The sequence below is a fragment of the Trichoderma asperellum genome, chromosome 4 (genome assembly GCF_020647865.1).
Source record: "Trichoderma asperellum chromosome 4, complete sequence".
Lineage (NCBI taxonomy): Eukaryota > Fungi > Ascomycota > Sordariomycetes > Hypocreales > Hypocreaceae > Trichoderma > Trichoderma asperellum.
The window spans coordinates 3,361,413-3,386,193 of NC_089418.1; the positions used below are offsets into that span (position 1 = coordinate 3,361,413).

At 51.3% G+C, this 24,781-nt stretch overlaps 10 protein-coding genes across 11 annotated transcripts; 5 read left to right on the forward strand and 5 right to left on the reverse strand.

Moving 5' to 3' along the window:
• Positions 1–97: 97 nt before the first annotated feature.
• On the reverse strand, positions 98–1,666 carry TrAFT101_007485 (uncharacterized protein). Its single transcript, XM_024902003.2, has 2 exons — positions 371–1,666; positions 98–277 (listed from the first exon to the last, which is right to left on the reverse strand). Exons 1-2 carry the CDS (start codon positions 1,535–1,537, stop codon positions 218–220), a joined length of 1,227 nt encoding a protein of 408 aa, XP_024759416.1. The 5' UTR covers positions 1,538–1,666; the 3' UTR covers positions 98–217.
• A 484-nt stretch (positions 1,667–2,150) lies between these two features.
• Positions 2,151–4,710, forward strand: TrAFT101_007486 (uncharacterized protein). The gene has a single exon (XM_024908470.2). It carries the CDS (start codon positions 2,251–2,253, stop codon positions 4,585–4,587), a length of 2,337 nt encoding a protein of 778 aa, XP_024759415.1. The 5' UTR covers positions 2,151–2,250; the 3' UTR covers positions 4,588–4,710.
• On the reverse strand, positions 4,680–5,621 carry TrAFT101_007487 (uncharacterized protein). Its single transcript, XM_024908469.2, has 3 exons — positions 5,155–5,621; positions 4,932–5,031; positions 4,680–4,844 (listed from the first exon to the last, which is right to left on the reverse strand). Exons 1-3 carry the CDS (start codon positions 5,365–5,367, stop codon positions 4,771–4,773), a joined length of 387 nt encoding a protein of 128 aa, XP_024759414.1. The 5' UTR covers positions 5,368–5,621; the 3' UTR covers positions 4,680–4,770.
• On the forward strand, positions 5,377–8,066 carry TrAFT101_007488 (uncharacterized protein). Its single transcript, XM_024904147.2, has 3 exons — positions 5,377–5,596; positions 5,659–6,398; positions 6,539–8,066. Exons 2-3 carry the CDS (start codon positions 5,913–5,915, stop codon positions 7,187–7,189), a joined length of 1,137 nt encoding a protein of 378 aa, XP_024759413.1. The 5' UTR covers positions 5,377–5,596; positions 5,659–5,912; the 3' UTR covers positions 7,190–8,066.
• Positions 7,144–9,515, reverse strand: TrAFT101_012040 (uncharacterized protein). 2 transcript variants are annotated; one of them, XM_066129450.1, is made up of 2 exons: positions 9,338–9,487; positions 7,251–8,689 (listed from the first exon to the last, which is right to left on the reverse strand). In XM_066129450.1, exon 2 carries the CDS (start codon positions 8,656–8,658, stop codon positions 7,363–7,365), a length of 1,296 nt encoding a protein of 431 aa, XP_065984174.1. In that variant the 5' UTR covers positions 8,659–8,689; positions 9,338–9,487; the 3' UTR covers positions 7,251–7,362. The 2 variants fall into 2 exon arrangements, with proteins under 2 accessions (XP_024759412.1, XP_065984174.1); XM_024906870.2 differs by having other exon boundaries at positions 7,144–9,515.
• Positions 9,516–9,958: 443 nt separating this feature from the next.
• Positions 9,959–12,012, forward strand: TrAFT101_007489 (uncharacterized protein). Its single transcript, XM_024908468.2, has one exon. It carries the CDS (start codon positions 10,297–10,299, stop codon positions 11,785–11,787), a length of 1,491 nt encoding a protein of 496 aa, XP_024759411.1. The 5' UTR covers positions 9,959–10,296; the 3' UTR covers positions 11,788–12,012.
• Positions 11,698–13,897, reverse strand: TrAFT101_007490 (uncharacterized protein). The gene is made up of 3 exons (XM_024900564.2): positions 13,748–13,897; positions 12,330–13,609; positions 11,698–12,271 (listed from the first exon to the last, which is right to left on the reverse strand). The coding sequence occupies exons 2-3, from the start codon at positions 13,581–13,583 to the stop codon at positions 12,227–12,229; spliced, it is 1,299 nt and encodes a 432-aa protein (XP_024759410.1). The 5' UTR covers positions 13,584–13,609; positions 13,748–13,897; the 3' UTR covers positions 11,698–12,226.
• Positions 13,898–19,232: 5,335 nt separating this feature from the next.
• Positions 19,233–19,848, reverse strand: TrAFT101_007491 (uncharacterized protein; the record flags this gene model as incomplete). The annotated part of the gene is made up of 2 exons (XM_066128060.1): positions 19,233–19,249; positions 19,677–19,848. 2 exons carry the CDS (start codon positions 19,846–19,848, stop codon positions 19,233–19,235), a joined length of 189 nt encoding a protein of 62 aa, XP_065984175.1.
• Positions 19,849–20,063: 215 nt separating this feature from the next.
• Positions 20,064–21,971, forward strand: TrAFT101_007492 (uncharacterized protein; the record flags this gene model as incomplete). The annotated part of the gene is made up of 1 exon (XM_024900526.2): positions 20,064–21,971. The coding sequence occupies one exon, from the start codon at positions 20,064–20,066 to the stop codon at positions 21,969–21,971; it is 1,908 nt and encodes a 635-aa protein (XP_024759409.2).
• A 1,272-nt stretch (positions 21,972–23,243) lies between these two features.
• Positions 23,244–24,434, forward strand: TrAFT101_007493 (uncharacterized protein; the record flags this gene model as incomplete). Its single annotated transcript, XM_024908467.2, has 1 exon — positions 23,244–24,434. One exon carries the CDS (start codon positions 23,244–23,246, stop codon positions 24,432–24,434), a length of 1,191 nt encoding a protein of 396 aa, XP_024759408.1.
• Positions 24,435–24,781: the final 347 nt, after the last annotated feature.

Consider the following 24,781-nt stretch of genomic DNA (forward strand, 5'->3'; position numbering starts at 1 on the left):
GCCTTGCGCAAAAGTCTAAACGCCCCTGACAAATTTATAGGGTTTACGGTGCTGCGTACAGGCGAGGCTCAGACAGCATGATGTGAACGACGCTTCATGGAGAGCAATATTAAACGTTTCATGTAATATATATACCTATATATAATATGAAATACCCCATATTATGAAAACACACACGCAAAACCCAGCATTCTAGACCAAAATTCTATTCATCGCTTTACCTAATACGAGCCAACCGTTCTCTATTCATTCTTGTAGCATCATCAACTGCGTCACTCTGTTGGAAAAAAAAAAAAAAGAGATATTAGCCATCTAGAACAAAGTAAAGAAAAACAACATGTGTAGAAAGGGAGGTCCAGGACTTAAATACCTTGTTCATAATTCGATCGATTTGTTTGTTTTGGGCGTCCACCTCTGCGCCAATGGCTCGGCCGACCATGTTCATCATCTTGACCTGTCCCTCTAATTCGGTGAGACCATCGTCGATTTGGTCCTCCAGCTCGTCGGCGCCCTCTTCGTCATCCAGGTTGAATTTTCCATAATCCTTCTTGCGAGCTGTTCGGTTTGCCCCGGTGTTGCCAATCTGGCGCATGTTCTGCTCCATGCGCTGGGTCGCAGCGTAGCCGTCTCGCCGGGTCGTTTCCCGCTGCTCTCGCTCAGCCCGATGGCGAGACATTATCTCCTCATCGGCTTTCTGCTGACGCTGCTTGGATGTGAATGGGTTCCCAACGTGGACTGCGAACATGCTGCGATTGAGCGTCTTCAACTCTGCTGCCCTGTCCTGAGCAATCTTATTCTGGTTGGCCGCAAGGTCGAGGTTCTTCTCCGTGTTATGTAGTCGTTCTCCCTGTGCGCCAAGACGGGCCAAAGTAGCACGCCCGACCTCGTTGGCTTGTCTAGCCATTTGCACCGAGCGGTTGACTGAAGCAACACTGTCCTGCTGAACTTGTCGCTTTTCAGTCAAGATTGCCTGGTAATCAGCCTCCTCTTGTTCCTCTTCTGTCAATTCCCGCTGCTCGCCATAGCCGCCATAAGAGCCCCCGGTAGCACCCGATGAATCGGCTCCCGATGTTGCAGCCTGCTGCTGCTTTTGTTCGAGCCGCTCCTGTGCGCCGGCGAAGAGGGCGTCTCTGTTGCTGTCTGGCGCATCGCGACCAAAGCCTCCGTAGCCTCCAGGGCCCCTAGCCCCCGCTGCCGGAGAATTGTTGTAGTTTGATCCAGGGCCGCTGTCGTAGCGGTTGGAGCCGTAGCCACCACCCGAGCCGTATCGATCACTGCCGTACCCTGAGGGGGCAGACTGCTGAGGGGCTCCGTTCTGTCCTCCTTGGTATGGGCTGTAGCCATTTGCAGGAGGTGAGGGACGAGCGCCCATGTTTGCATATTTGGTTTGCTCAGCATAGGGATCGCTGCCTCCTTGGTTGGCATATGGGTTTTCCGAGGGAGTGGGCGTCGAGTTCTTCTTGCGGCTGCCAAAAAGGGCATTTCGGTTGGCGTCGTCGCCGTCGTCGCCTTTCTTGCCGAAGCCGAATTTCTTCATCGTGTTCTATTGGAGAGCTTTTGAATTCAAATACAACGAGATGCAAAGCCGAGAACTACAAAACAAGAAAGAAATAATGGGAGGGTATTGATGGATGCAGAGAGAAAGGAGATGTCACGAGAGGCGAACAAAGATGCGGTGGTAAGGCTTGGGTGTCAACTCCCTATCTGAGCCACCCACTCCATGCGTACTCCGTCCTGGACGCTAACGAATGCGGCACAACAGCCCAAGACCCTGGGGTCTATTGGGTCCCACACCGCCGCAGGTGCTGCAGTAAGCCTCAGCGCTCTGTCCACTCTCAGCCTGCCATGCCGCTACAGGCTATATTTAGTCAGTTGGCGATCCATGAATATGTACTGTAATACTGTTTAAAATACACATGGATAATTATAATTATTTATATGTACAATGAATTATTCGTTATATATATATATACAATCTCTTCATATACCTTCTTTTCATATAATTTATCTAAGAGAAAAATAACAATTTTTTTTTCCTAAATATGGTTTTTATATAACCAGTGCTCCTTAGCGAATTGGTTTTCTGAGCGCTACTACGGAGTACTACCTACTACTACTACGTACCTAATTAGCCTAGCCTGCCACCCAGGCATGTGAAATTTTGAAATTTTGATAGATTTGGATACCACTGAGTGCGCCACCGTTGATGCAATCCCTCTATACTTCTGCCATTCGCTCCGTCAATCAATAATGGCTGCCCCAAATGCGACAGAGCATGCAACAAAGAGGCGTAAAACGCGACAAGACTCTGGGTCTGTCACAATTGGAGGCAAAACCATCTCAGTCGCAGGATATCTTACACCTTCCCGACCCAAGAAACAAGTCGACGCAAGCAGTCTGAAGCCAACACTACCAAACTCGACACAAGAGCAGCCTACGAACACTACATCACAGCAAACAGCACAGGAAACGACCAAACCCAATCTGCCAGATAAGAAAGGGACATATAACAAATCACGAAGCACGAATGGAACTGGGAACCAAGCCCTACTCAAGACTCGCCGCGAGTTGCCAATATGGCAGCATCAAGATGAGATTCGAACGGTCGTGAAGCGCATAGGCACCGACGTTATTGTCATTGTTGGAGAGACTGGTTCTGGTAAGAGTACGCAAGTACCACAGTTTCTATACCAGGAACCTTGGTGCAAACAACACAAGGTCAAGCTGCCAGGCCGGCAAGAAGACGGATATGTTGGAGGCATGATCGCTATTACGCAGCCGAGACGTGTTGCAGCTACAACCCTAGCACATCGCGTTTCAACCGAAGCTGGCACTCCACTTGGCAAAGGACGACCGGATGGGCTCGTGGGGTACTCAGTTCGATTCGATCATCAGGTGCCACGAGGTACCCGGATCAAATTTTTGACTGAGGGTACTCTGCTGCAGGAACTTCTTCGGGATCCCTATCTGAAACAGTACAGCGCGGTGGTCATTGACGAAATTCACGAGAGAAGCCTAGATGTCGACCTCCTGGCCGGATTTTTGAAACAGATATTGTTTGGAGATAAAACAGAACGGGGAGGCATCCCTCTCAAGGTCATTATCATGAGTGCTACAGCTGAGGTGGGCGTTATTCAAGAATTTTTCGGCAGTGGGGCTTCGCCAGGGAAAGAGAAAGCAAGCAACGTTGAGGTGCTTCGGATCAAGGGTCGGCAATTTCCAGTCACGATCTCATACGAACCCCGGCCGGTTGCGGATCTCCAAGACGCGCTATTGAAGAAGATTTTCAAAATCCATGTGGAAGAGCCATTACCTGGAGATATTTTGGCTTTCCTCAACGGCCAGGAAGATATTGAAGCTGCGCAGCGGCTGATTGAGGAATATGCCACGAGCCTTGCGTCCAACGTGCCAAAAATCATTGCTGTACCCTTATATGGACAGCTTTCTATTGAAGCACAGAGGGTGGCCTTTCTGCCGGCTAGATCTCCCATGACACGCAAGGTCGTGCTCGCAACAAATATTGCCGAAACATCCGTCACGGTCCCTGGCGTGAGATATGTCGTAGATTGCGGCAAAGCCAAGGTGAAGCAATACCGACCACGGCTGGGTATGGAATCGCTGTTAGCCAAGCCCATTTCCAAGTCATCCGCCGTGCAGCGTGCAGGCCGTGCAGGCCGTGAAGGACCAGGCAAGTGCTTCAGGCTTTATACTGAAGATGCCTTTGACACGATGCAAGACTCAGATCTTCCTGAGATTTTGAGAAATGATGTTCTTGGAGCCGTCCTCACGATGAAGGCTCGTGGCATCCAGGATGTGCTAGCCTTCCCGCTGATAGATGCGCCGGAAACTGCAGCCATAGAAATGGCACTACTGCATTTGCATTTCCTTGGCGCTCTTAACGATGACGGCACTATCACACCGGCAGGCGAAACGATGGCTAGATTTCCTCTCTCAGCTCCCCTTGGTGCGGTTCTTCTCGCCGCCTCAGGACCTGAGTTTGACTGCGTTTTGGAAGTAATTGATGCCATCTCATGCCTCACATCCGGAGACGACATCTTTATTCATGTACAGTCAGAGGAAGGCGCAGAGGAAGTAGAGGAGCACCGGAAAGACCTGCAGAGACGAGAGGGAGACATCATCACGTACTTGACCACCATGCAGTTGTATGCTGCAGAGAATTCAGACAGAATAGAGTGGTGCAAGAAGCGCAAAATTAATATCCGCAACATGAAGCAGGCGTTGAATATTCGTCGACAGCTTCGAGGAATGTGCTTGAAGGAGAAGCTCCTTTCAGAGATGCCGCCGCCTGATCCTCAGCCATTTACTCCTTTGTCGCCTGATAAGGCGGAGGCAGTTATCAAATGCTTTCTTAGAGGCTTCGCGATGAGAACGGCTATGTTGGCGCCCGATGGAAGCTTTGTGACTGTCAATGGCAAGCATGTAGTTGCCATCCACCCATCCAGTGTCATGCATGGCCAGAAGAAAGAAGCCATCATGTTCCTTGAGCATGTGTATACAAACAAAAACTACGCGAAGAAAGTCAGTGCAATCCAGGCAACATGGATTGCTGAAGCATTAGGGAGATAAACATGCAAATTAGAGTAGATACCCTTGGTCCTTTTGGATAGAAAAAAAAGAAGCGTACATCTCACACAGAAGCACAATAGCATATAGATAAATGGGTATATATATATATATTTATACAGCTGCTATTAAAGATATATTCTAATTCTACAAGTTGTATTTTACGCAAGCGATTAATGATTCTGATCACTCAGTATCGTCTCCGTTGCGATGCTTCTGTATGGCCTGCATCAACTCATACAACTGCTGGATTTGCTCATCTAGAAGATTGTATATAAATGAGCCTCCATACTTCACCAAGAGGCATCGAGTAAAAGAGGAAGTGATACGCTAGGAAAAAGACTCACCACTCATTTTTTGAAGTTTGCCCTGGTCAATCTTTTCACCAACCCAGGACTCGCCCTCGATTTGCTGAGCATATATCTGCCACTCTGAGAGAAAGCCAATCTAACAAATCGGAAATTCAAGATCAGTCAATCACATGCCGACTGAGAAAATGGAACTAGGTATTGCCGGGATGAATGAAAAGAAGAATCTCATTGTCTCTTTTTAATTTAATTCAAAACATACCAGATGAGCCGGATTGTCCACGTTGCGATGAGCTCTAAATTCGGCCTTGATATACTGATCGCCGAGGAGCCTCATGTCTGCCGGGAGGTACTTTCGGTGAGCGCGCAAAAGCCGTCGGTAAAGAGGAATGGGCGGCAAAAGGGCCATCGGCTTAGGCCGCAGGCCATTCTGCACGGCCGAGGCAGATGCCAACTTTGCGATGGTTTGGCGCATGGTGCGAGAAGTTGTCTTTGTGACGGATAGACGAAATACTGTTTTATACGACGGCTTCTTATCGACCAATGTGTAACCGATGGTGCAGCAGAAGAGTCGATAAGGATTGCTAAGCCAGAACTCCTCCAAGGAAGCAGCGTAAAATAACCTCGGCAACCGTTATAAGCTAGGGAGGAAGAGAAAGAAAAAGAGAAAAAGAATCGTTAAACCGCCATGCTATGTCAATGAGGCATGTTGCATCTATGAAGTCGCCCGCGGCCAATGATTTCCAAGGCTAATTAATGGGTTTAGATCCGCAACAGCGCCGAACCAGTTTTTTTTTCCTCAGACCTGCAAAGAAGCTCAAATCGGCAGCCCCACCAGCAGCACTGAATCTTTTGCAATATTTCCTACCACTTCAATAATTCACCATTCTTTGTTCCACTCATTCCGTGAAACACGCCTTTTGTCGACTTTTATAAATGCTCAAGAAGCTTATAAAGCCGTGACTTGTTTCCATCAAATTAGAGAGCATATAGACATACACTGCAAACCCATCAATCACAATGTCATTCTCATTTGGCTTCGCCGGGGACGACATAGAAAATGACATGGCTGAGTCTCAGCCATCAGCTCTCGCCGCAGCTCAACCCTCAGCCTCGACCTCTTACAGTGCCTTTCCGGTGCCCGGTAAACCACAGCTGCCAGCAACGCTCCACAGCCTCTCTGACTTCCTCTCGCAGCTGCCCTCCAAAATCGCCTATGATCTCCTGGACATCGAGGCTACCGATGCTGGTGCCAGTGAGACCCAGTTGCGGCTGCCTCGCCGCGAGCTGTGGGACGTGCGAGTGCAGCTCATGGCCGAGGATGACGACGTGACCAATGGAGAGGACCGAGTCGACGACGGCGGGCTCGGAAAACACGATGTCAAGACGGGCATTTACGAAGGCGGCTTCAAGAGCTGGGAGAGCAGCATCGATCTCGTCAAGGTGCTTGCTGCGCAGGATGAACTGAGTGCCGCTCAAGAAGCCTCGTCACTCCGTGTCATTGAGGTAAGCAGACGTGAAAAGAGAGAAAAGAAAACGAACGAGAGAGTTGGCCTCAACCTCGAATCGATCTACTCCAACCACCCTTTCTTGCTTCACTTACAACATTTAACTAACTCGTACAAACCATTTCTTTGTCGATCTAGTTGGGTTGTGGAACTGCCCTCCCTTCTCTGGCAATGTTTACCTGGATCATGAAGAGAATCTCACGCAACCAATGGCACCAAAAGCCCCTCTCGTTCACTTTGGCTGACTACAACCCATCCGTCCTCCGCCTCGTCACTTTGCCCAACTTCCTCCTCGCCTGGGCCCTTGAAAACACCCAAAACCCAGTGCTTCAGGACGCATTTAACATTGAGGGTGAGCTAGAGCTATCGCCCGAAATCATCCAAGCTTTCGAGCAGTTCCTCTCATCCAGCGGGATTCATTTTTCATTCATCTCTGGAGCATGGTCGCCCGAGTTCATTCGTTGTTTATACGAGTTACCAGCGTTCTCATCCAATCTCCCGGCGCCAACCACACTCATGGTGGGGGCAGAGACGATCTACTCTCCGTTCGCATTGCAGGCATTCACGCAGCTCGTCTTTTCCATCTTGGATCGTGAAAAGACATGTAATGCTAGAGCGGCTGCGTACGTAGCTGCAAAAAAGCTATACTTTGGGGTTGGTGGCTCGCTAGACGACTTTATCGAGGCAGCCCGGTCAAAGGGTGCTGCAGTTACAGAGCTGAGAGAGGAAAGTGAAGGTGTACGACGTGGTGTAGTTCACTGTATCTTGCAGGAACAGGGCCATCAGTAAAGTACGACTCCATCTATCCCAGCTTTATGTCAATGCAAAGGCAAATCTACTATAATGGAAACTCTGAGTCAAAATTCGCTGGCTATACTAATCGAAATCGAGGTAATACTTCAGCCAGGGACTGTTGATTACAATTTCGTTGTTCAGAACTATTTGCATAGGACTATTCGTTTCTACTTCCCCTTGCGCAACTTCTCGGTACACTCAGGACAATACCAAGTGCCATTCGGTTCGCTCTTAAGTCCAACACATGACCAATGGAACCACTCATATGGACAATTGTCGTTGTCGCAAGCCACCATATCTCCATAGCTCACATTATAACACAGGCAATATTGTTTGTCATCGCCACCGTCCTCGTCATCATCGGCATCTCCTGGCGCTTCGTTACCATTTTTGCCATCCCTAGCCAAGTTGGTCCTCGGTCTGGGCTCGATACTGTCGTCTTCTTCGCCACTGCCGCTTCCAGCGTCTGACAGGTCACTATCTGCCGTTGAGGCTGGTGAATTTCGATTGGACGCCTTCTTCACCCGTGACAGCGATGACCTATTGGGTGGCTTCTTCCGACCGCTTATTGTCGGGGTCCCTCTGCGGCCAGCTATTCCAACTGCCGCTTTAACTGACCCTGCTCTCGGCCCAGCACTACCTGCCCGAACAGCGCCTCCAGCTCCCAAATTTGCTCCGGCTCCATTCTTTGGCGTGCCAGGCCCCAGGGATGAATGCCTCGCCAGACCACTTGATGTTGTAGGCAGATTTCCGGGCCCTGTGATAGACCGTGGCCCTCTCTTCGTTGCTGGACCGGCTGAGCTCTCTCGCTGCCTGCTCAGTATTATGCTTGCGGCAGGCGTAGCCGGTGCGGAGGATGGGTGCTGCTGGTACTGTGCAACGTGCTGCTGGGCCTGAGGATGTCTTATCTGGGGCTGGTTGGGCAGTCGAACCATGGCCGGGTTGGCAGAGCCGACAACGGGATTGCGAGGTGAAGCCAGAGGACCGGCTGAGTTGATATTATTTGATAAGTTTAATGTACGAGCTGAAGGGGCGCTGTGATTAGTGGCACTGGGACGAAGGAGTGAGGGAACCTCGTCAGGATCTGTGAAACCAGGTTCGGCACGATCATAAAGCAGCTTGATCTGAATATCCAAGCTACGCAGGTGCTTATCCATGACAAGCTGCAATCTCTGCATGAGATTGATCTTGTCTTGCGCAAACTGGTCTGCCCGAGCATAGTTTTCGCGGATCTGGGCTCGCAACACATCTTCCTTAGGGTTAGGCTCATGACTCCCATTCGTCTTTATCCACTTTTGAATCTTTCCATCGCGGTCTTCGATCATGCGGATGCAGTCATTATATTGACGATCCTTGTCTGAAATCTCTTCTTGAATAAAACGAATCTCTTCGGGAAGGTTCTGGACCCGGTTGATCCAGTCATCGAGGATCAAGCCGGGGTCTAAAGGCTCGGCTTGCGGCATCCTCTTAACAAAATCGATGGACAAATCGTCTCTAGGCATGATGGTTAATGACTTGGCAACGCCGAGCCCATGGATTTGATGATGAACAGGTGAAGGGTAGACAACAGCAGCCAGAGATGAGGTGGCCAGGCTAGCAAATGAGCTGAGGCTGATGCAATTTGATGAAATGAAAGGCTCTTGAATGAGACAGTGTAACGCTGTGACAGAATAGACGGGAGGAGCACCGGCGCAGCCGTGAAGAGTAGTGGATAGATAGACTTGAAAAATACAGGCTGATGCTAATACTGGGCCATGTGCTTCAAAGAGGCGGTTATTGCGCTCCCATCTATTCTGTGTTCACCGTGCAGTACAAACGGTGCTTCAAAGAAAAAGAGAATAGAGGAAGCGACGAGGCATAGCCCATCCACTGAGAGTAGGGGGCACGAAGCAGACACAGCAGATGTACGGATAATCAGGCGTGCATGGCAATAGCTCTGCAGCAGAGAAAAAAAACTGTCACCAGCTAATAGCCACCTCCCCCCCGCAAGGAGGCGCCTCTAACGAATGACGAACGAATGAATGAGTCCTCCAACGATGTGGATGGGCCCTCTCCAAGAGCAGAGAGTGGTTGTCAAGAGCAACGCAAGGCAAGGCAAGGCAAACGCAAACACGGGCGCAGAGCGACTCGATAAATGCTCACCTCGATGCCACTTCAACTGCGGCGCCTGTCTTGCTTTGGGTCGGATGAGGGAGGATGGAGAGTTGAGTTGGACGCGGCGCGTTGCGAACAAGTTGGCTTGGTTGGGCTGCCAATCCGGAGGAGATGCAGAATTAGTGATGGGGCGAGCTTGGAGGTTTATGCAGGCTAGGAGATGCAAGTACGTCAAAATCGGGTGGTGGTTGCAGGGACTTCTAGCATATTCCGAGGCTTAGCCACCCGGAAATGTTCCGCAAAGCTTGTTCTCTAGTACCTACGAGACTACAGTAAATACTCGTACAGCAGTCGTCATTACCAATCGTTGAACAATGGAAGGGGGAAAAAAAGAAGAGGAAGAATCCAGTGGGTACCTAAAGAGAAAATAAAAAAGGAGAATGGTTTTCATGCTGCACGTACCTACCTTAGTACCTTAGTACCTTTGATATAGCAACTGTACTCGTGCTATTGTGCTTCATCTCTCTCCTTACAAAAGCTTGATACTAGACCTACTAGTAGTAGGTAGAAGTACAAGCGCATCACTCACGTGACACCGCTGGATGAAGCCGAGTCGCTCTTTCAATCCAGAACAGACTTTAGCGTAGCCAATCCCAGTCCACTTTACAGCTGCTACCCATAACTTCCCTCACCTACATATCTCTACTCATCATGTTATGAGAGTCTATCCCTTCTCTTCGCTTCGCTCTGGAATGGTTTCAACAATTATTCAGCATAATGCCCCTTCACTTTTCTTAGTCACAGCTGAATAAAAAGCAACGCTTCTCACTTTCACACTTGGTCAATCTTACGTTGCAGCTCCAACCCTCGCTCACTGCCGTTACGCTCTCATCCACCAAGGAGGTGAGCAACGCTACGCTGCGTCGACAAGTGATTCTCTTTCATAATTGACCATCTATCGCGATCCTGAATCATAAGTCTCAGCAGACTCACTACCATCACCCATCATGGACACCTACAGATTTCGTGTTCCTAAACCGAACTACCTCCCCCATAAACTCGACATCGACCCTGATCACGACATCGTAGAGGAGTATGTCCAACCTCTTGGCTTAGCTGGCGAGGCAGAAAATGCAAAATTCTATCAACAGTGCAAACGCATGGCGGAAGAATCAGGCATAACGCGCCCCAAAGGCCACAATGTCTCCTTTCACTGCAACCCCGACATGGAGCAGCATCACTTCGGCATGACACATCCAATGAAGCCCTGGCGCCTGACGCTCTCCAAGAGCCTAATCTACTCATACGGCATGTCCTTTGCCATGGATAACTTCGTGACCCGGGCTGCTACTTACGAGGAGCTGGCTTCGTTCCACTCTACCGACTATCTCGATTTTCTCGGCACTGTCCTCCCCGAGCCGGTTCCTCGGGATCTTGAGAGCCAGAACCCAGATCTGAGATTTAATTTGGGTGGCTCGGACTGCCCATTATTTGACGGCCTCTATGATTATTGCTCTATGTCTGCCGGGAGCGCGCTTGATGCTGCAAGGAAGATATGCGCCAAGCAGTCCGACATTGCTATTGCGTGGGGAGGTGGCCTACATCACGCCAAGAAGGCCGAGGCATCTGGATTTTGCTACATCAATGATATTGTCATTGCCATTCTGGAGCTGCTGCGCTTCTATCCACGCGTTTTATACATTGATATTGACGTGCATCACGGTGATGGCGTCGAAGAGGCTTTCTTCTCAACAGACAGAGTCATGACTGTCTCATTCCATAAATATGATCCCAACAACTTCTTTCCTGGTACTGGCGCATTAGATGATAATGGCCCTAAGAGCGAGCATAATCCTGGAGCACACCACGCCGTCAATGTTCCGCTCAACGATGGTATTACTGACGAGCAATACGACATGCTATTCAACAACATCATCGGCAGGATAGTTGAGAAATTTCGCCCAGGCGCCATCGCCCTTCAGTGTGGTGCTGATTCTCTAGCAGGAGATCGTCTGGGTCGGTTCAATCTGCAAGTGCAGGGGCATGGAGCTTGTGTTGCGTTTTGCAAGAAGATGAACATCCCCATGATTCTCTTTGGCGGGGGCGGCTACACTCCACGGAACGTAGCCCGGGCGTGGACATACGAGACCAGCATAGCCATCGACTGTCAAGACAAAATCAACCCTATTCTGCCTGAGCATACCCCATGGAGAGAGCAATTTCGCCAAGACACCCTCTTCCCAACGCTTGAACAGATATTGGGCGAGCCGCGACAGAATCGCAATCCCCAGAAACGTTTACAGGACATCGTGCAGCACGTTACAGAGCAGCTGCGCTTTGTACAGACCGCGCCAAGTGTGCAGATGCAGGTCATCCCACCCGATTTAGGTGGCTTCCGGGACGACGTGGAGGCCAGGTTGAAAGAGGAACAGGACGAGAGGAATGATCAGCTACGAAAGGAAAGGGAGTCTGGAGCGGGAACTGCCATGGAATTCTAATTTATCAACGACTCATTATATCTTCACCCCAAGACCAACTGCTGCGTGAGCAGATTTTTTAATTTGGAAACAATAAACCCGTAGACAACAATGAAACAAGAAAAAAAAGCAACATTAAATGAGATCCAAGTACTGTGCACCGCCAAAGACGGCGCATGTCTATATATCACACGCGGCATCATGGCGGCTATGCAGCCAGGGATAGCAGAAGAGAGGCGCAAGTGCACTAGTGGAAGGCCGAATGATCTCTGAATGGCCTTCCTGGTATCGCGAGTTCTTTCCCCTTGCATCCTTACAGATTTCGACGAAGTTATCCGTCGCATGACAAAGATGGCCCAGATTACCTCCCACCACGTGCTCTGCACAAGGAATATGCACACGAATATCCAACTATAAGTACTGGGAAAAAAATCAACAAGTCCGTCCCAAAGCCGTCGTCTTAAAAGTATCGAACGATGGCGGAGCCGCCCGAGGGCATCGAGGTCTACCAAGCTCGCGTTAGTTTTATGTCTCTTCTTTCTTTTTGATCTGGGGGTGCTTACCGTGCAACCATTGCTACCGCCGGTCCAGACGCCGTTAATGTATGAGCACTTGCTGCTGACATCGCCAGTAATCTCAATGTTGAAGTCTAGCAGGGCAGTGCTGGTGGGCAGGTTCTGGAAGATGGAGAGCCATGTGGTGCCATCGGCAGTCTTGCCCACACCCAGGTTGACGGGAGCCCAGTTGCCAGCACCCTTAGGGTCCTTAGCACTGTTCCAGACGCAAGCATCGCCGGCTGAGTAGCCCTTCTTGTTGACATAGTACTGCGCGGAGGTCTGCTTGCCATCCCAGACATAGTAGTCGGACTCAACGGGGTTGGTGATCGGAATGGATGCGCCGCCGTTGGCACATGCGGGAATAACCATGCTCTCAATACCAGGGTAGTCGGTACGGCAAGTGCAAACGGAATCATCAAGATCGTTCTGAACGGTCACACCGCCCGCACCTTGCTGGCAAAGCGTGGGGTGCGATGGGCGCGTAAGCTCGAGCATTCCATCCGCATTGCAGTAGAGACCACCGATGGATTCCAAGGTAGAGCCCTGAGCCTGGGGCCACTGAGTCTTCTGGTAACCAGCAGGGCAGGCATAAGAGCACATGGCATTCGGTTTGCAGCCTTGACCAGAAACAGCAGTGATGATTTCGTTGATAACGGTCGAAGCCAAAGTATAGCCAGGCACGTACTGGATACCAGACCAACCCTCCGTGCCCAGCCAGTCCAGGGCCACCGCGCCGTAGTCGGACGGGAACTGAGAGCAAGGAATCTTGCCGCTAGGGAAATTGGCGGTCAATCCAGTACCACCTGAGGGCTGCTGGGCAGGGGCCGAGGATTTGGGAGCCGCCTGGCTAGTCGAGGGCTTGGCCGAGGTCGCGGGTGGTGGCGGGGGGATAGAGGTCGAAGTCGACGCGGGAGCTGTCGAAACGGCCTCTTCAATGAACTGAGCCTTCATATCGCCAGAGGTGCTTGAGGGAGCAGGAGGAGGCGGCGGCGGCGGGACGTAAGTTGGTTGGGTCTCTCCGACGATAACGTATTCGCCCTGAGCCAGACCGGCCTTGGCCGCGGCAGGGTCAACAGGCTTGCCATCGAGCACGTACTGGGTGGCGGTTGGACCGACGACGACGGTGGTGACAACGTTTGCCGCTCGCTTCTCGACCTTGGCAGCCTCCTTCTTCGCGTGGTGGTGGTGGTGGTGGTGGTTGTGAGAAGGGCTGGCGACAGCGCTGGCAGCCAAAGAGGCAGCCAGAATCGAGTACTTCATCTTCGCGGTTAAATGTTTAATGCGCGCTGCTCACAAATCGCAACTGGTTAGACCAAATATTCTGATCGATGTCGATATATATGCTATACGAGTATAGCCGCTGATATCAGGCGAGGGGAAGATGGACAGGAACCGCGATTTTTGGACACCTCGAATGTACTAACCTGGCGAAAGTAAAACAAGAAGGGATATATATCAAAGATAAAACGAGAGTAATTGGTGTAATGAACCTGACTTTAAAAAGAGTGTGGTAGAGAGCAGACAAAAACTCTCTGTTGGAGAAGAAAAGGGCACAACACGACTGAAGATGATGAACAAGAACGAAGCGTCAAAAGGGAGGGCAGGACAGGTAGAAAAACGGAGCTGGATGCATGGGGGAGGGGGGACCTTGTCAGTCTCCATGGCATTGACCCACGGAGATCAATAACCTAAGGAGGGGGATGCCAGGGATGTGCGCAAAGCGAGACAAGGGGGTGCCACTCCTGAGAAGGGGGTGCCCTCTGGGAAATTGCTTTTTCAGCGCCGGTTTGGCGCCAAAGCGAATCAATCGTCGCTCGCAATATGCAGGCACCAAAAGTGCTGCTGTTACGGAGTAACGGCTACGACGACTATGACTGCGGCTACGACTCGACCGTTGCAGAGACGACGCATTTTGGCTGGAGGATTGTGAGGAGCGGCTTGTACCTGTACCGTACACTCTGGACACGCCGACAATCCAATTTGCTGAGCGGGGGAGAGAGAGAGGATGAAGAGCTGCGCTCTGCTCCGTGGAGCTGCTCACTCACCGCATTCCGCATTGCCTGATGCCGGGACGGAGCCTGCTGCCGGCTCCTCGCATCAGCCTTGGCCCGCGACTCTCTGCCGGATCAAGGGGGCGCTTTCAAGACCGACGCTTCTGTCTCTTACAGTATACCTGCTAGGTAGTAGTACTACGTACGTATTGCTTACTCCATACAAACGAGGAAGCAGGGTACATAGCTGTATACTATATATGGCGAGGATGAGCATTGCATTGCATTGCATTGCGCTGCGTTGCGGATAGACTGACGAGAATGCCAAAAAAAGAGGCCATCGCCATTACGCTGAAACGGCCGAGCCTACGCAAGAGGCCGCTAGTCCAGCCGCCGGCCTGCATGCTAACAGAACTGCTAGTGAACGATCGCCGCCGCAGGTCAGGAAATGAGCCAGGATGTTCCAAGTCTTCCAATAGAAGGCACCGGCGGCTGGATAAAACAATAAAATGACGCCGGTACGAAGCTTCTGGGCGCCAGGTATACGGCAACTTGTGCCTAGGCCCCGTAGCTAGGGCAGTATTCTGCACTACTAAGTACTACAATGCCAGAGTACTTTATTGCAGAGAGGCGCCTTGATGGGGGCACGAGAACAGGCAAAAAAAAGTGTAGTACCTTGGTACTTGTAGGACAGCATTTCGCTTGCGCCAGTTGCTGTAATTAATCACAAGAAAAATTGGGTATGCACGCAGCCCCCTTCCCAGGAAGCGCCAACGAGTCCCATGCCGAGGCCCATGCGGTGGCGGCGATTGGTACCTGTACGTGCGTGCGTGCTGGCGAAGCGAGTGATTGACCTCCTTATTTGCTTATATTAGGTGCCTATTAACATGCCTAGGTAGGTATGTGCAGATCATACTATAGGTAAGTACCTAGAAGCTACTAACTTGCACAAGTACTATGGTAGAGGCACTGTATATGAAGATTGCAGGGAAAGTTATTAGTAGAAGAAGAAGCAGAAGAAGAAGAAGCAAAAGCATAGGTACAGAAACAGCATGGATGGGTACCTAGAGTAAAAGAGCGCTCTGCTTTTTTGCCAGAGTGACGCGATACGCGTGTTTTTGCACAGCGTTCGTGCCTTGCGTTAGCGGCGCAAGGTGCCTGGGCTAGGCTGGTTTGAGGCACTTTTCCCCCTGAGCTGGGCTCGCCAGGTACAAGCACGGTTACGGAGGACGCCGGCTCCTTATTCCTGCTAGGCTCTTTTGAGATGCAAAAAAGAGGGTTTTCGATGTGTGGATGCGGAATTGCGATCCGTCGATACGAGCAAAGTGCAGGACACAGGCAGGAAGCAAAACGATTTTGACGGTTTCCATGTTGATTCTACTGCTTTTCAGCTGCTTTGCTGCTGCTGCTGCTGTGGGTATTACTAAGGTACTAATTAGGTAGTGCTACATCTACCTACTAGGGTTCTATGACATCAAACAGCACAGGTATTCCCATCGACAGCAGCGGAATCTTTAGTGCCATGCGTGTCAGATATATCCCTTTTTTCCGAAAGACAAAAACACCAAGCTTTGTTTGAGCTGATTTCCGCTGCAGCTATGCATTTTTGGCAGCTGTCAGACCAGGTTGGTGCCTAATTATGTAATTGCGCGTGAGAGGAAATACTTGTAAGAAGAAACGAAGAAGAACAGAAGAAGAAAAAGAAGAAAAGCACCGACCACGCTTTATTTCGCCTTTGCCTGTATAAAGTGGTCGCTAGTATGATGTATAGTGCTGTGTAGCATGCCGCCAAGGGAGCCGCAGCATGTTCTGGGCCCGAAAAGTCGCATGTGCCAAGCTTGTCATGTATTCTGAGTGTGCCTTGGCTTGATTCTTAGGAGTGGGGCCGTTTGGATTCTTGAGGGCTGAAGCGTCCTTTTTTTAACTTAACGTGAAGCGAATGAGGTAAAGGATGAAACAGCACATGCCAGGATTGCTAATGAAAACGTGATGGGAGACGGGATACTGTATCATTGGAGCGTGGAGCGTGGATGTGCGGCACAAGTATCACGCTATACACGCTGTATATTGGCTGCAAAGCGTGAGAGGGATTCAGCGTCGCGCAATACGCTGTATCTAGGTATCCCAGTACTGTCGGACTATACTATGCATCATGTTGTGACGAATTCGACATCCAAGATGTTTGGCACAGATCTCTCGATTCATCCATACAGGCAGTGGATTTGCCCTCGTTCATGGGGCAAACGCCAGCGTAGAGTAGGTATGGATCGGAGAAAAAATGGCCTGGGCGCTTATAGTATTCCGCAGAGTTGCTGGGTGCTTGAAATGCAGCGAGGGTTCGAAGCTCCACAGAAAGATAGAACCTATCTAGGAATATCCGCAGGAGCGGTAGATGGAGTGGGAATCAGGGGATCTCTTCATCGACACGGCGTAGGGGTGGATGCCGCACGGCTATGGAGCCAACGTTTTGTAGGGGCATTCCGATTGCGCAGGTTTCGAGATGGTGCCAAGAGATAGACAGTATTCCACGTGTTTTTTCTCCCCAAGGATCTTAAGCCTGGGACATGTGTGTAATTGTTCTACAAGTTCGAGTATTATACCTGTATTGGTCGTCGCAGAAAGTGACAGGCTGGCGTTTGCCATGACAAAGAGGTGACAGAAAGAGTGAAGTCGTAGCAGCGCGAGCCAGCACCTGTATGTAGGGTAGTAATGATACCGCCTGCAGCAGTATTTTAGCACTCGTCGGTAAGATGACGTCGCCCTTGAGTGGCTGAGCCAGATTCAGCTGGTAACTTTTGATTGCTCGTGTTGTTTCCTATGCGACTCTATCCTGCATTGGTATAGCTGGTGGGAGCCATCAACAGCGCGGGCCTTGAGCAGTGCAAGGAGTTGATTGAAAGAGACAGAAGAACAGAACGGGTACAAGTAAACGAGGATGAAAGAAAAGGAGGAGGAGAGGAGAGAGAGAGAGAGAAAAGGCAGACAAGTTAATCTAAAGTCAATGAAGTGATTACCCTACTAGGCACTGTTGCCAGGCAGTCTCTCTTACATGAGAGCCTTTTGCTTTAGGTTAAGAAACTCTATATAATAAAAACTGGCAACTGTTACTCCTTACTAGAAATATTTATGAAGACTAGCAAATAATGGAGTGCTTGCTTCTTTTTTAACCTCTGCAAGCCAATCATGCTAATGGATGAGTTGACCTATCATGCAGCATCGTTTGCGGAACACTCCGTATTCGATTCGACCCTCGTTGTTTATCCGACGCCTTGGTCTACATACAAGACGAGGCAAAGGTGGAGAGCGCCAGAGCAATGACAGTGGCTGATGCCCGGCCGCCCGGGCTAGCGTGCAGTAGCAGGTACCGTACATGTACCTCGTTTGACACCGCCACGCTCTCAACTCAGCCGTTAACCGTAGTGCTACCAGCGCGCCTGCAGAGCACGGCGAAGAGATGCCGCACTGCTTATGATGGCTCGGCCATGCTCCGTAGCTAGACGGAGCAGCGGAGCATGTGCGTGATAGATGAGCAGTGCAGTGGAAGCTTGTGTGTGGCTGCCTGGCTCTACTGGATAACTCTCGTCATGAATACCTACCTATACTTATAGTGAGTCAAGCTCACGGCGTGAGCAGTCACTCTCTCCCCATGACAGCATCCACGAGAGGGGATGGAATGAATTACTTCTACAGTAGATACTTGTAGGTACTACACAAGCACCTCGTATGGCAAACAACAAGAGCCCGTCGTCATTATCCTTGCGCCAAAAAGGCGTTGGATCCAACTTTTCGCTGGCTGCTTGCCTCGCTGTCTAGTAGCCATTGATCCTTCTAGCCTTGCAAACAGGGGGCCCATCCTCCTTCTCCAGCCACTGACATACTGTTACAGAACCTGGGCCTCTCACTCTCTCGCCTGAGCTAACGGGCGCGCTGGCGTGGCACTGCCGCCAACGTCGTGCATGCAGATGCTACTGCAGCGAGGAAAACGCACCAGTTACGGCCTGCTCCCCGTTCTTCAGCAGACACGACTTGTGGCTAGGCTCGGCCAAAGCCATGGCTGACAAAAATCAGCTTGCAACGCTGCCCGGGCTTACCAGCCACTTGCTCCATCTGCCTGTCAGCATTTTGCCACCCGGCGAGCCAAGACGGATCCATAAAGGTGGAACTGGTGGCTCCTCTCTCATCGTGACAGAGGCGCAGTGCCTTGTGGCAGTTGCGGTAGTTCTTGCTAGAGCAAAGCTTCCAAGTCTCTACTAGGCACCAAGTGCAAATCAACGTTTCGGGTGGCATTCGAGATAGTCCGATAGCGATTGCAGCAACTGCCTATATGTGGCTATCTTGAAATCATACAGTTGTAGATAACCTTCTGGCCGTATTGGCAATTTCTGATTGGAAGTTCAGACAAGTTAGTACAAGTAGGTACAACGCAGGCAGCGGAGATCCTGGTCCATCACTTGGTTGGAGTAACCTAGTAGTAGGCCACTGTTGTTTTACCAGGTTGCCAGCTACAGACCTACCTACTTGCAGTAGCCATTAATAATAGCCTATACATGTGCCTAAGCAGTATTAAGCCCCCAATATCCTTTACAGAACGGAGCGAGTTCCGTGATGGAAGGCAAAGCGCAAGTCGGGTAATGTCAACATCATCAGCATGTAACTGCCTCGCGATACCCAGGAGGTGGCGCTTTGTATCAGCACCAACGCCGGTGAATGATAAGCTAAGTCGAGACAAGATTGTTTCCGATACCCAATGCTCTGAGCCAGCAGCGCCGACGGCCGAGGTATTCGAGACTCGCGTGTTTACGGCACCTGCGGATCAAGCTGCGCGCTAGCTTGCCGTGATTATTTTCCTTGTCGGCAGCCAGTTGAAGAGATCCGGCGTGGAAGTGGCTTGGTCTCCGTATGAGGACGTGGGAGCGCACTAGGCTTGGCACGCTGCTGATCCACTTTGTCAACAACGCTATGATGCTATGATAATGATATCCTCGAAAAAGAAAAGGAAGGGGAAAAAAAAAGTGAAAGCTAAAAACAGCAGCAACAGCAACAACAACAACATGGCATGTGCAACATTAACCAGCCACCTCATTTTGCCATGTCAACATAGATAGCACTTGCTAAACCACGCCATTCTAGCTACACTATTATGCATTGATACCAATTGTAATTCGAAAAGGGATGCGAAAAAAAAAAAAGAAAAAGAACAAGAAAAAAAAAAGAAAAAAAAAAAAAGAGAGAGACAAAATGACTCCATCAACCTCCTCCCATGATTCAAGTGTCCAGGCATGTCATCCCCGGCAGGTGCCGCGCTGCAGCAGAAAGACGCGGCGTCCAATAGCAGCTGTGTGGCGCAGGCAGCCCACCGTACGCCTTTTATTGTCCACCGCCCTGCCTCCCTGGCCTGGCCCAGCACCGCGTACTGCGCTAAGCTGGCCCGGCCGCACTTCGACTTTCTTCTCCCATCCCCAGCCTGTTTCCAGCCCCAATACATCACCATCTCCATCACCTTCATCATCAACCACCACCTTTGCCATCGCCATCGCCTGCCAATTCCGGGACCTCGCAGAGCACCCGCTTGCCCCATGCAATTCACCTGCGTAGTCTCGGAATAGTCAGCGTTACTGCGCGACAAGGCTGCCGAAGCAACGATCCAAAGAGCAGAAAATTACCCTAGCTCTCGCCACAATATTCAGCCACACCTTGAGCAGCCTCGAAATGGTGCCGCTGGTTTAGCTGCCTCGACTTTTGCGACTGCATGCCATCCGTCTCCCAGGACTCGCCGTCGCCTTCATCGTCTTCTCTATTGCATCTTCTTATGGCCTCTCACGCTGCTGCCATCGCTACCGGAACCCCACTCCCGTCTGGCCCGACTCCAACCCCTCCCCCAGCTCTCCCTTTGGACGACGTCGCGAGACTGCCCAAGAGGCGGCGCGAGTCTGATTCCTCGTCGTCGCGAGCCTTTGCTTCCACTCAACCCGATTCTCAATCGCCTCCATCGAAATCCGCCAAGCTGCTGCTTGCAACTGGTCAAGCCCCGCCTCCATTGGCTGGCGCCGCGGCTCTGGAAGACGAGCGACGGCGTAGAGAAGAAACAGACGGAGAGCTTGAACAAGAGCATCTTCACGCGCCCGGCGAGAACCCTAGTCAGCGTGATTTAGCTGCTCTAATGTCCGCGGGAACCCAAGCCATGAGTCGTTCGGCGGACGCGCCGCAACTGGCCCCCACGGCCGCCATGGAGCCATCTTCCAAGGTCGCCACGGCTGCCTTGTCTATATCACAGAACGGCGGCGATCGTATCGAAGAACGAAGTGACATGACTCCCCAGAGCCCGTCAAGCATCGCCGGCGCTCAGGTAACCGAAAGCCCGACGGCGATGGATGTCGATGCGAAAGGCGAATCTCTCGTCTCTCAGCAGGTTGCCGTACAAGATGAACGACCACAGCCTGGATCATTATCTTATCCCGGTTCTTTACAAACAAGCGGTAGCATTCCGGATTCGCCAATTCGGGGCATGAGCTTCCCAATGCCTGCCCAAAGCCAGGGCTCTCCGCCATCCTCGACAAACAAGAAACACAAGTGTCCATACTGCAATACCGAGTTTACTCGGCACCACAACCTCAAAAGCCATCTCCTGACGCACAGCCAGGAAAAGCCTTATGTGTGCACAGACTGCCAGATGCGATTCCGCCGTCTTCACGACCTAAAACGTCATGGCAAGCTTCATACCGGTGAAAAGCCCCACGTGTGTCCCAAATGCGATCGTAAATTTGCTCGAGGTGATGCCTTGGCCCGCCACAGCAAAGGCTTGGGCGGATGTGCTGGCAGGCGATCGAGCATGGGTAGCTTTGCTGATGGAGATGAGCTGGACGGTGCCATTGAAGGAGATGAGGCTGCTGTAATGACGGGCATTGCCTACGATAACCCCGACGAAGAGGAGTTGAGGCGACAGAGCTTGCCCAGCCTAAGTGCCCAGCATATCCCCGGGGGACCACCAGACCAGTACGGTGGTCACGCCCGGACGTACCCTCCAGCCGGAGCAAGGTCTGCTACAGCTGCTGCCGGCTTATACCCCCCAGGTGTTGGCCAGAACCAGGCTGCTGGGACAAGCAGCTCGAGCATCTCTAATAGTATTGGAGGTAGTCACACACCGAATACTAGCATTTCTTCGTCCGTTGCGGTCAGCGGTGCCAATGCTAGTCTTTATTCACAGGCACTTGCGCCAGAAAGCGGAAAGCCACTGAGTCCCGGTGGTGTACAGAGCCATGATGCCTCTGGCATCGTGCGACAGCGATCACCCAGTCTATCCCATCAACTACAACAGCAACAGCAGCAGCAGCAGCAGCAGCAGCAGATGGGCAGGCGACAGTCAGAAATGCAGTCTCCTCACAGTGGACAGAATAGGCCAAAACTGCCTGGGTTGACTCATCCAGGATACGCCACAGCAACCTCCCCGGGCTTCTCCCACGGCCGTCCGCCAACCGCAACAGCGTCAAGCGGTGATAGTGGCAACATGTTTGCGCAGAGCGATCCGAGCGTGTGGGCCTACATCCAGACCTTGGAAGATAAAGTCAAGTCACTTTCGGACAAGATAGTATCGCTCGATCACGAGATGACTACGCTGAAAAGCAAGCTTGAGAATCGTGAAGGAGTTCCCGCTGGCTGAGAAAACCCAGCACGACGCGCCTCATCATAAAGCGCCATGGTGTGTTCTAAATGGGTGGGGAGCCGGGCTTAACAATCTACATTTAGAATGCATTCGCCTTTTGGTTTCATTGTTTTCTATTTTATACTGGTGGCAACTCATGTTGGTCTTCTTTTGACGATCTGGACTGGCACAGAATCCTACCAAATGGGGGTGGAAATGGCGTTTAGGTTTTGGGAATCTGGGTGGATGGTGGAAACCTCCATGCAAAAAGATGGCGACCGGTTATTTATGATTTCTTTTTTATCTTTCCCTCTCTCTGTTGTTCCCATCTTGTAGTAGTATACAGAACCTGTGTGATTATCAGACATGCTACCTTGCAGTGTGGCATTCGGAAAGGCATCCTCTCGTTATTCTATTTTAGAGTATTGTAGGAATGGAGTGACGATTTATTCGCATGAAGTGTTCAGTTTTGTGCCCGAGTCTTGTTAAGCTAGAGTAAGTACTGGCCCTTGCTAGAGAGCTTGGCAAGCATACCTGGCGCAGCAATCAGGATCTCCGTACGGAGCACAACAGCTGGAGCTGTTCACGAGCACGCGGGATAAAGTTGGCCAAGCCAGCCGAACTGTACCGAGGCTGATGCTGACTTTCCCAGCCCACCGTGAGGCGCAGGCATGCACGGGGCTTGCCCAGTCGGTGCTTGCCCGTTCCACGGCCTGCTTTTGCTCCTGAGCAAGCTGCGAGGTTATGCATATACCGGGACTTTGACACAGAGTACTCCGTGCAATTACTGTGTTTGGCACTGTGACTGGCAGGTTCCCTGCTCTGACGGCGGGCAAGTGCTCTCCAGCAGGTACCTCCCGGCTCTCTTAGCTCGGAGTTGTCACGTCACTGGCCAGGGGCAGCACCGCCTGGAGCTTGGCGCTTCGATGAGGTAATAGACGCAGCTGCACAGCTTGTTTTAAGGTGCCTGGAGTGTGGCGCGCCGGGGGCTTTGCGCCAAACAAAGAGACGGTGCTATCGCAACTTCGCTCTGGGCAACTGAGCAACTACTGCAGTCGAGTCCATGTAGAATCAACCACCACATACGACCATCTGCCTGAGCGAAGTTTGCATTTCCATATCTCCTCCCGACCCATCGACGCCACCGTGCGAGACCGCTGCTCGAACACACATCAGGCGAAGACGACCCACGAGCTCGGCAGACGAACCGAGCACAAGCCTCTATCCCCAAGCTCTTGATGGTGGAGGCCTAGTGGCATAGTCCACGAGGCTGCTTATCAACATCCAACCATGGCTGCGGCTGAAAAGGCGATGCGCAACGGTGACGGCGATTCCACAAACCTCAACGGCGCTGTCACGGTCAACGGAGACCACAGCCATGACGACGATCGATCATATCCTGCCTTGCCGGATAATGGACACACCCAGGGCCACGAGTCTGGCGCCTGGAGGGCCGCGGGCATTCGCTTTGCGCCGCTGCGCATGCCCTTTCCTCGTCGGCTGCAAACCGCCGCCGTCTTCTTCCACTGCATGACTCTCGTCACCCTGATCTCGCTGTTCTGGTTCACTTGCGCAAACGTTCTGACGTGGCCCATCCTGGTGCCGTATCTGGTGCATCTGACGCTTTCGACCGCGGCGACCAATGGCAAGCTCAGCTACCGATCCGAGTACCTGAGATCTCTGCCCCTCTGGAGATTCTTTGCGGCGTATTTCCCCATGAGGCTGCACAAGACATACGACCTTCCACCGGACAGGAGGTACATCTTTGGCTATCATCCACATGGCATCATCTCCCACGGCGCCTGGACCGCTTTCAGCACAAACGCCCTGGGTTTCTCGGCAAAGTTTCCCGGCATCACAAACACCCTGTTGACGCTCGAGTCGAATTTCCGAATTCCCTTTTACCGCGACTGGATCTTGTTAATGGGCATGGCCTCTGTGTCCAAGGAATCCATCCGGAACACGCTGACGCAAGGCGGTCCCAAGAACGACGGGACAGGCCGTGCTGTCACGATCGTCATCGGCGGAGCTCGTGAATCCTTGACGGCCCAGCCGGGAACCTTGCGGCTCATCCTCAAAGGCAGAAAGGGCTTCGTAAAGATGGCTCTGCGCACGGGAGCTGACCTGGTCCCCGTCCTCGCCTTTGGCGAAAACGACTTATACGACCAGCTAACCGCGGAGACGCACCCGATGGTCCACAAGTTCCAAATGTTCGTGCTGAAGGTGTTCAAGTTTACGCTCCCTGCAATCCATGGCCGAGGCATTCTCAACTACGACGTCGGTCTCATGCCCTACCGTCGCCAGGTCAACATCGTGGTGGGCAAGCCGATCCGCATCGACTCGCCTCCCTGTGAGCAGCCGTCACAAGAGGATGTGGACCGGTACCACGAGCTGTATGTCGAAGAAATTGAAAAGATTTGGGAGACTTACAAGGATCAGTTTGCCAAAAACCGGACGTCTGACCTTGTCATTTCTGCTTAAGTCTTGACTCGCGTACTGATGACATCACCGGCTTCTCTTCGTTGTCTCCTTCTTTCTTCCCCCTTTGTTTTTATGTTTACTCTTCTTTTTTTTTTTTTGTGTGTCTGTTTTGCTAGGGATATTGGATAGGGATATGAGTTATTGGACTCAGGGTAATTCAAAAGGATGGACAAAACAAATCTTCAAGGAGTAGTCGTAATCGTTGGAGTTTATCGATGGCGGGTGCCAGAGTAAGAGCGCTTTAAGCAAGCAAGTTATGGATCAATAGATTGTAAAACAAAAGAACTTTTGAATACGACATTTTGGAACTATTATAGGCCCGCATTCGTGTAATAATATGATTAAAT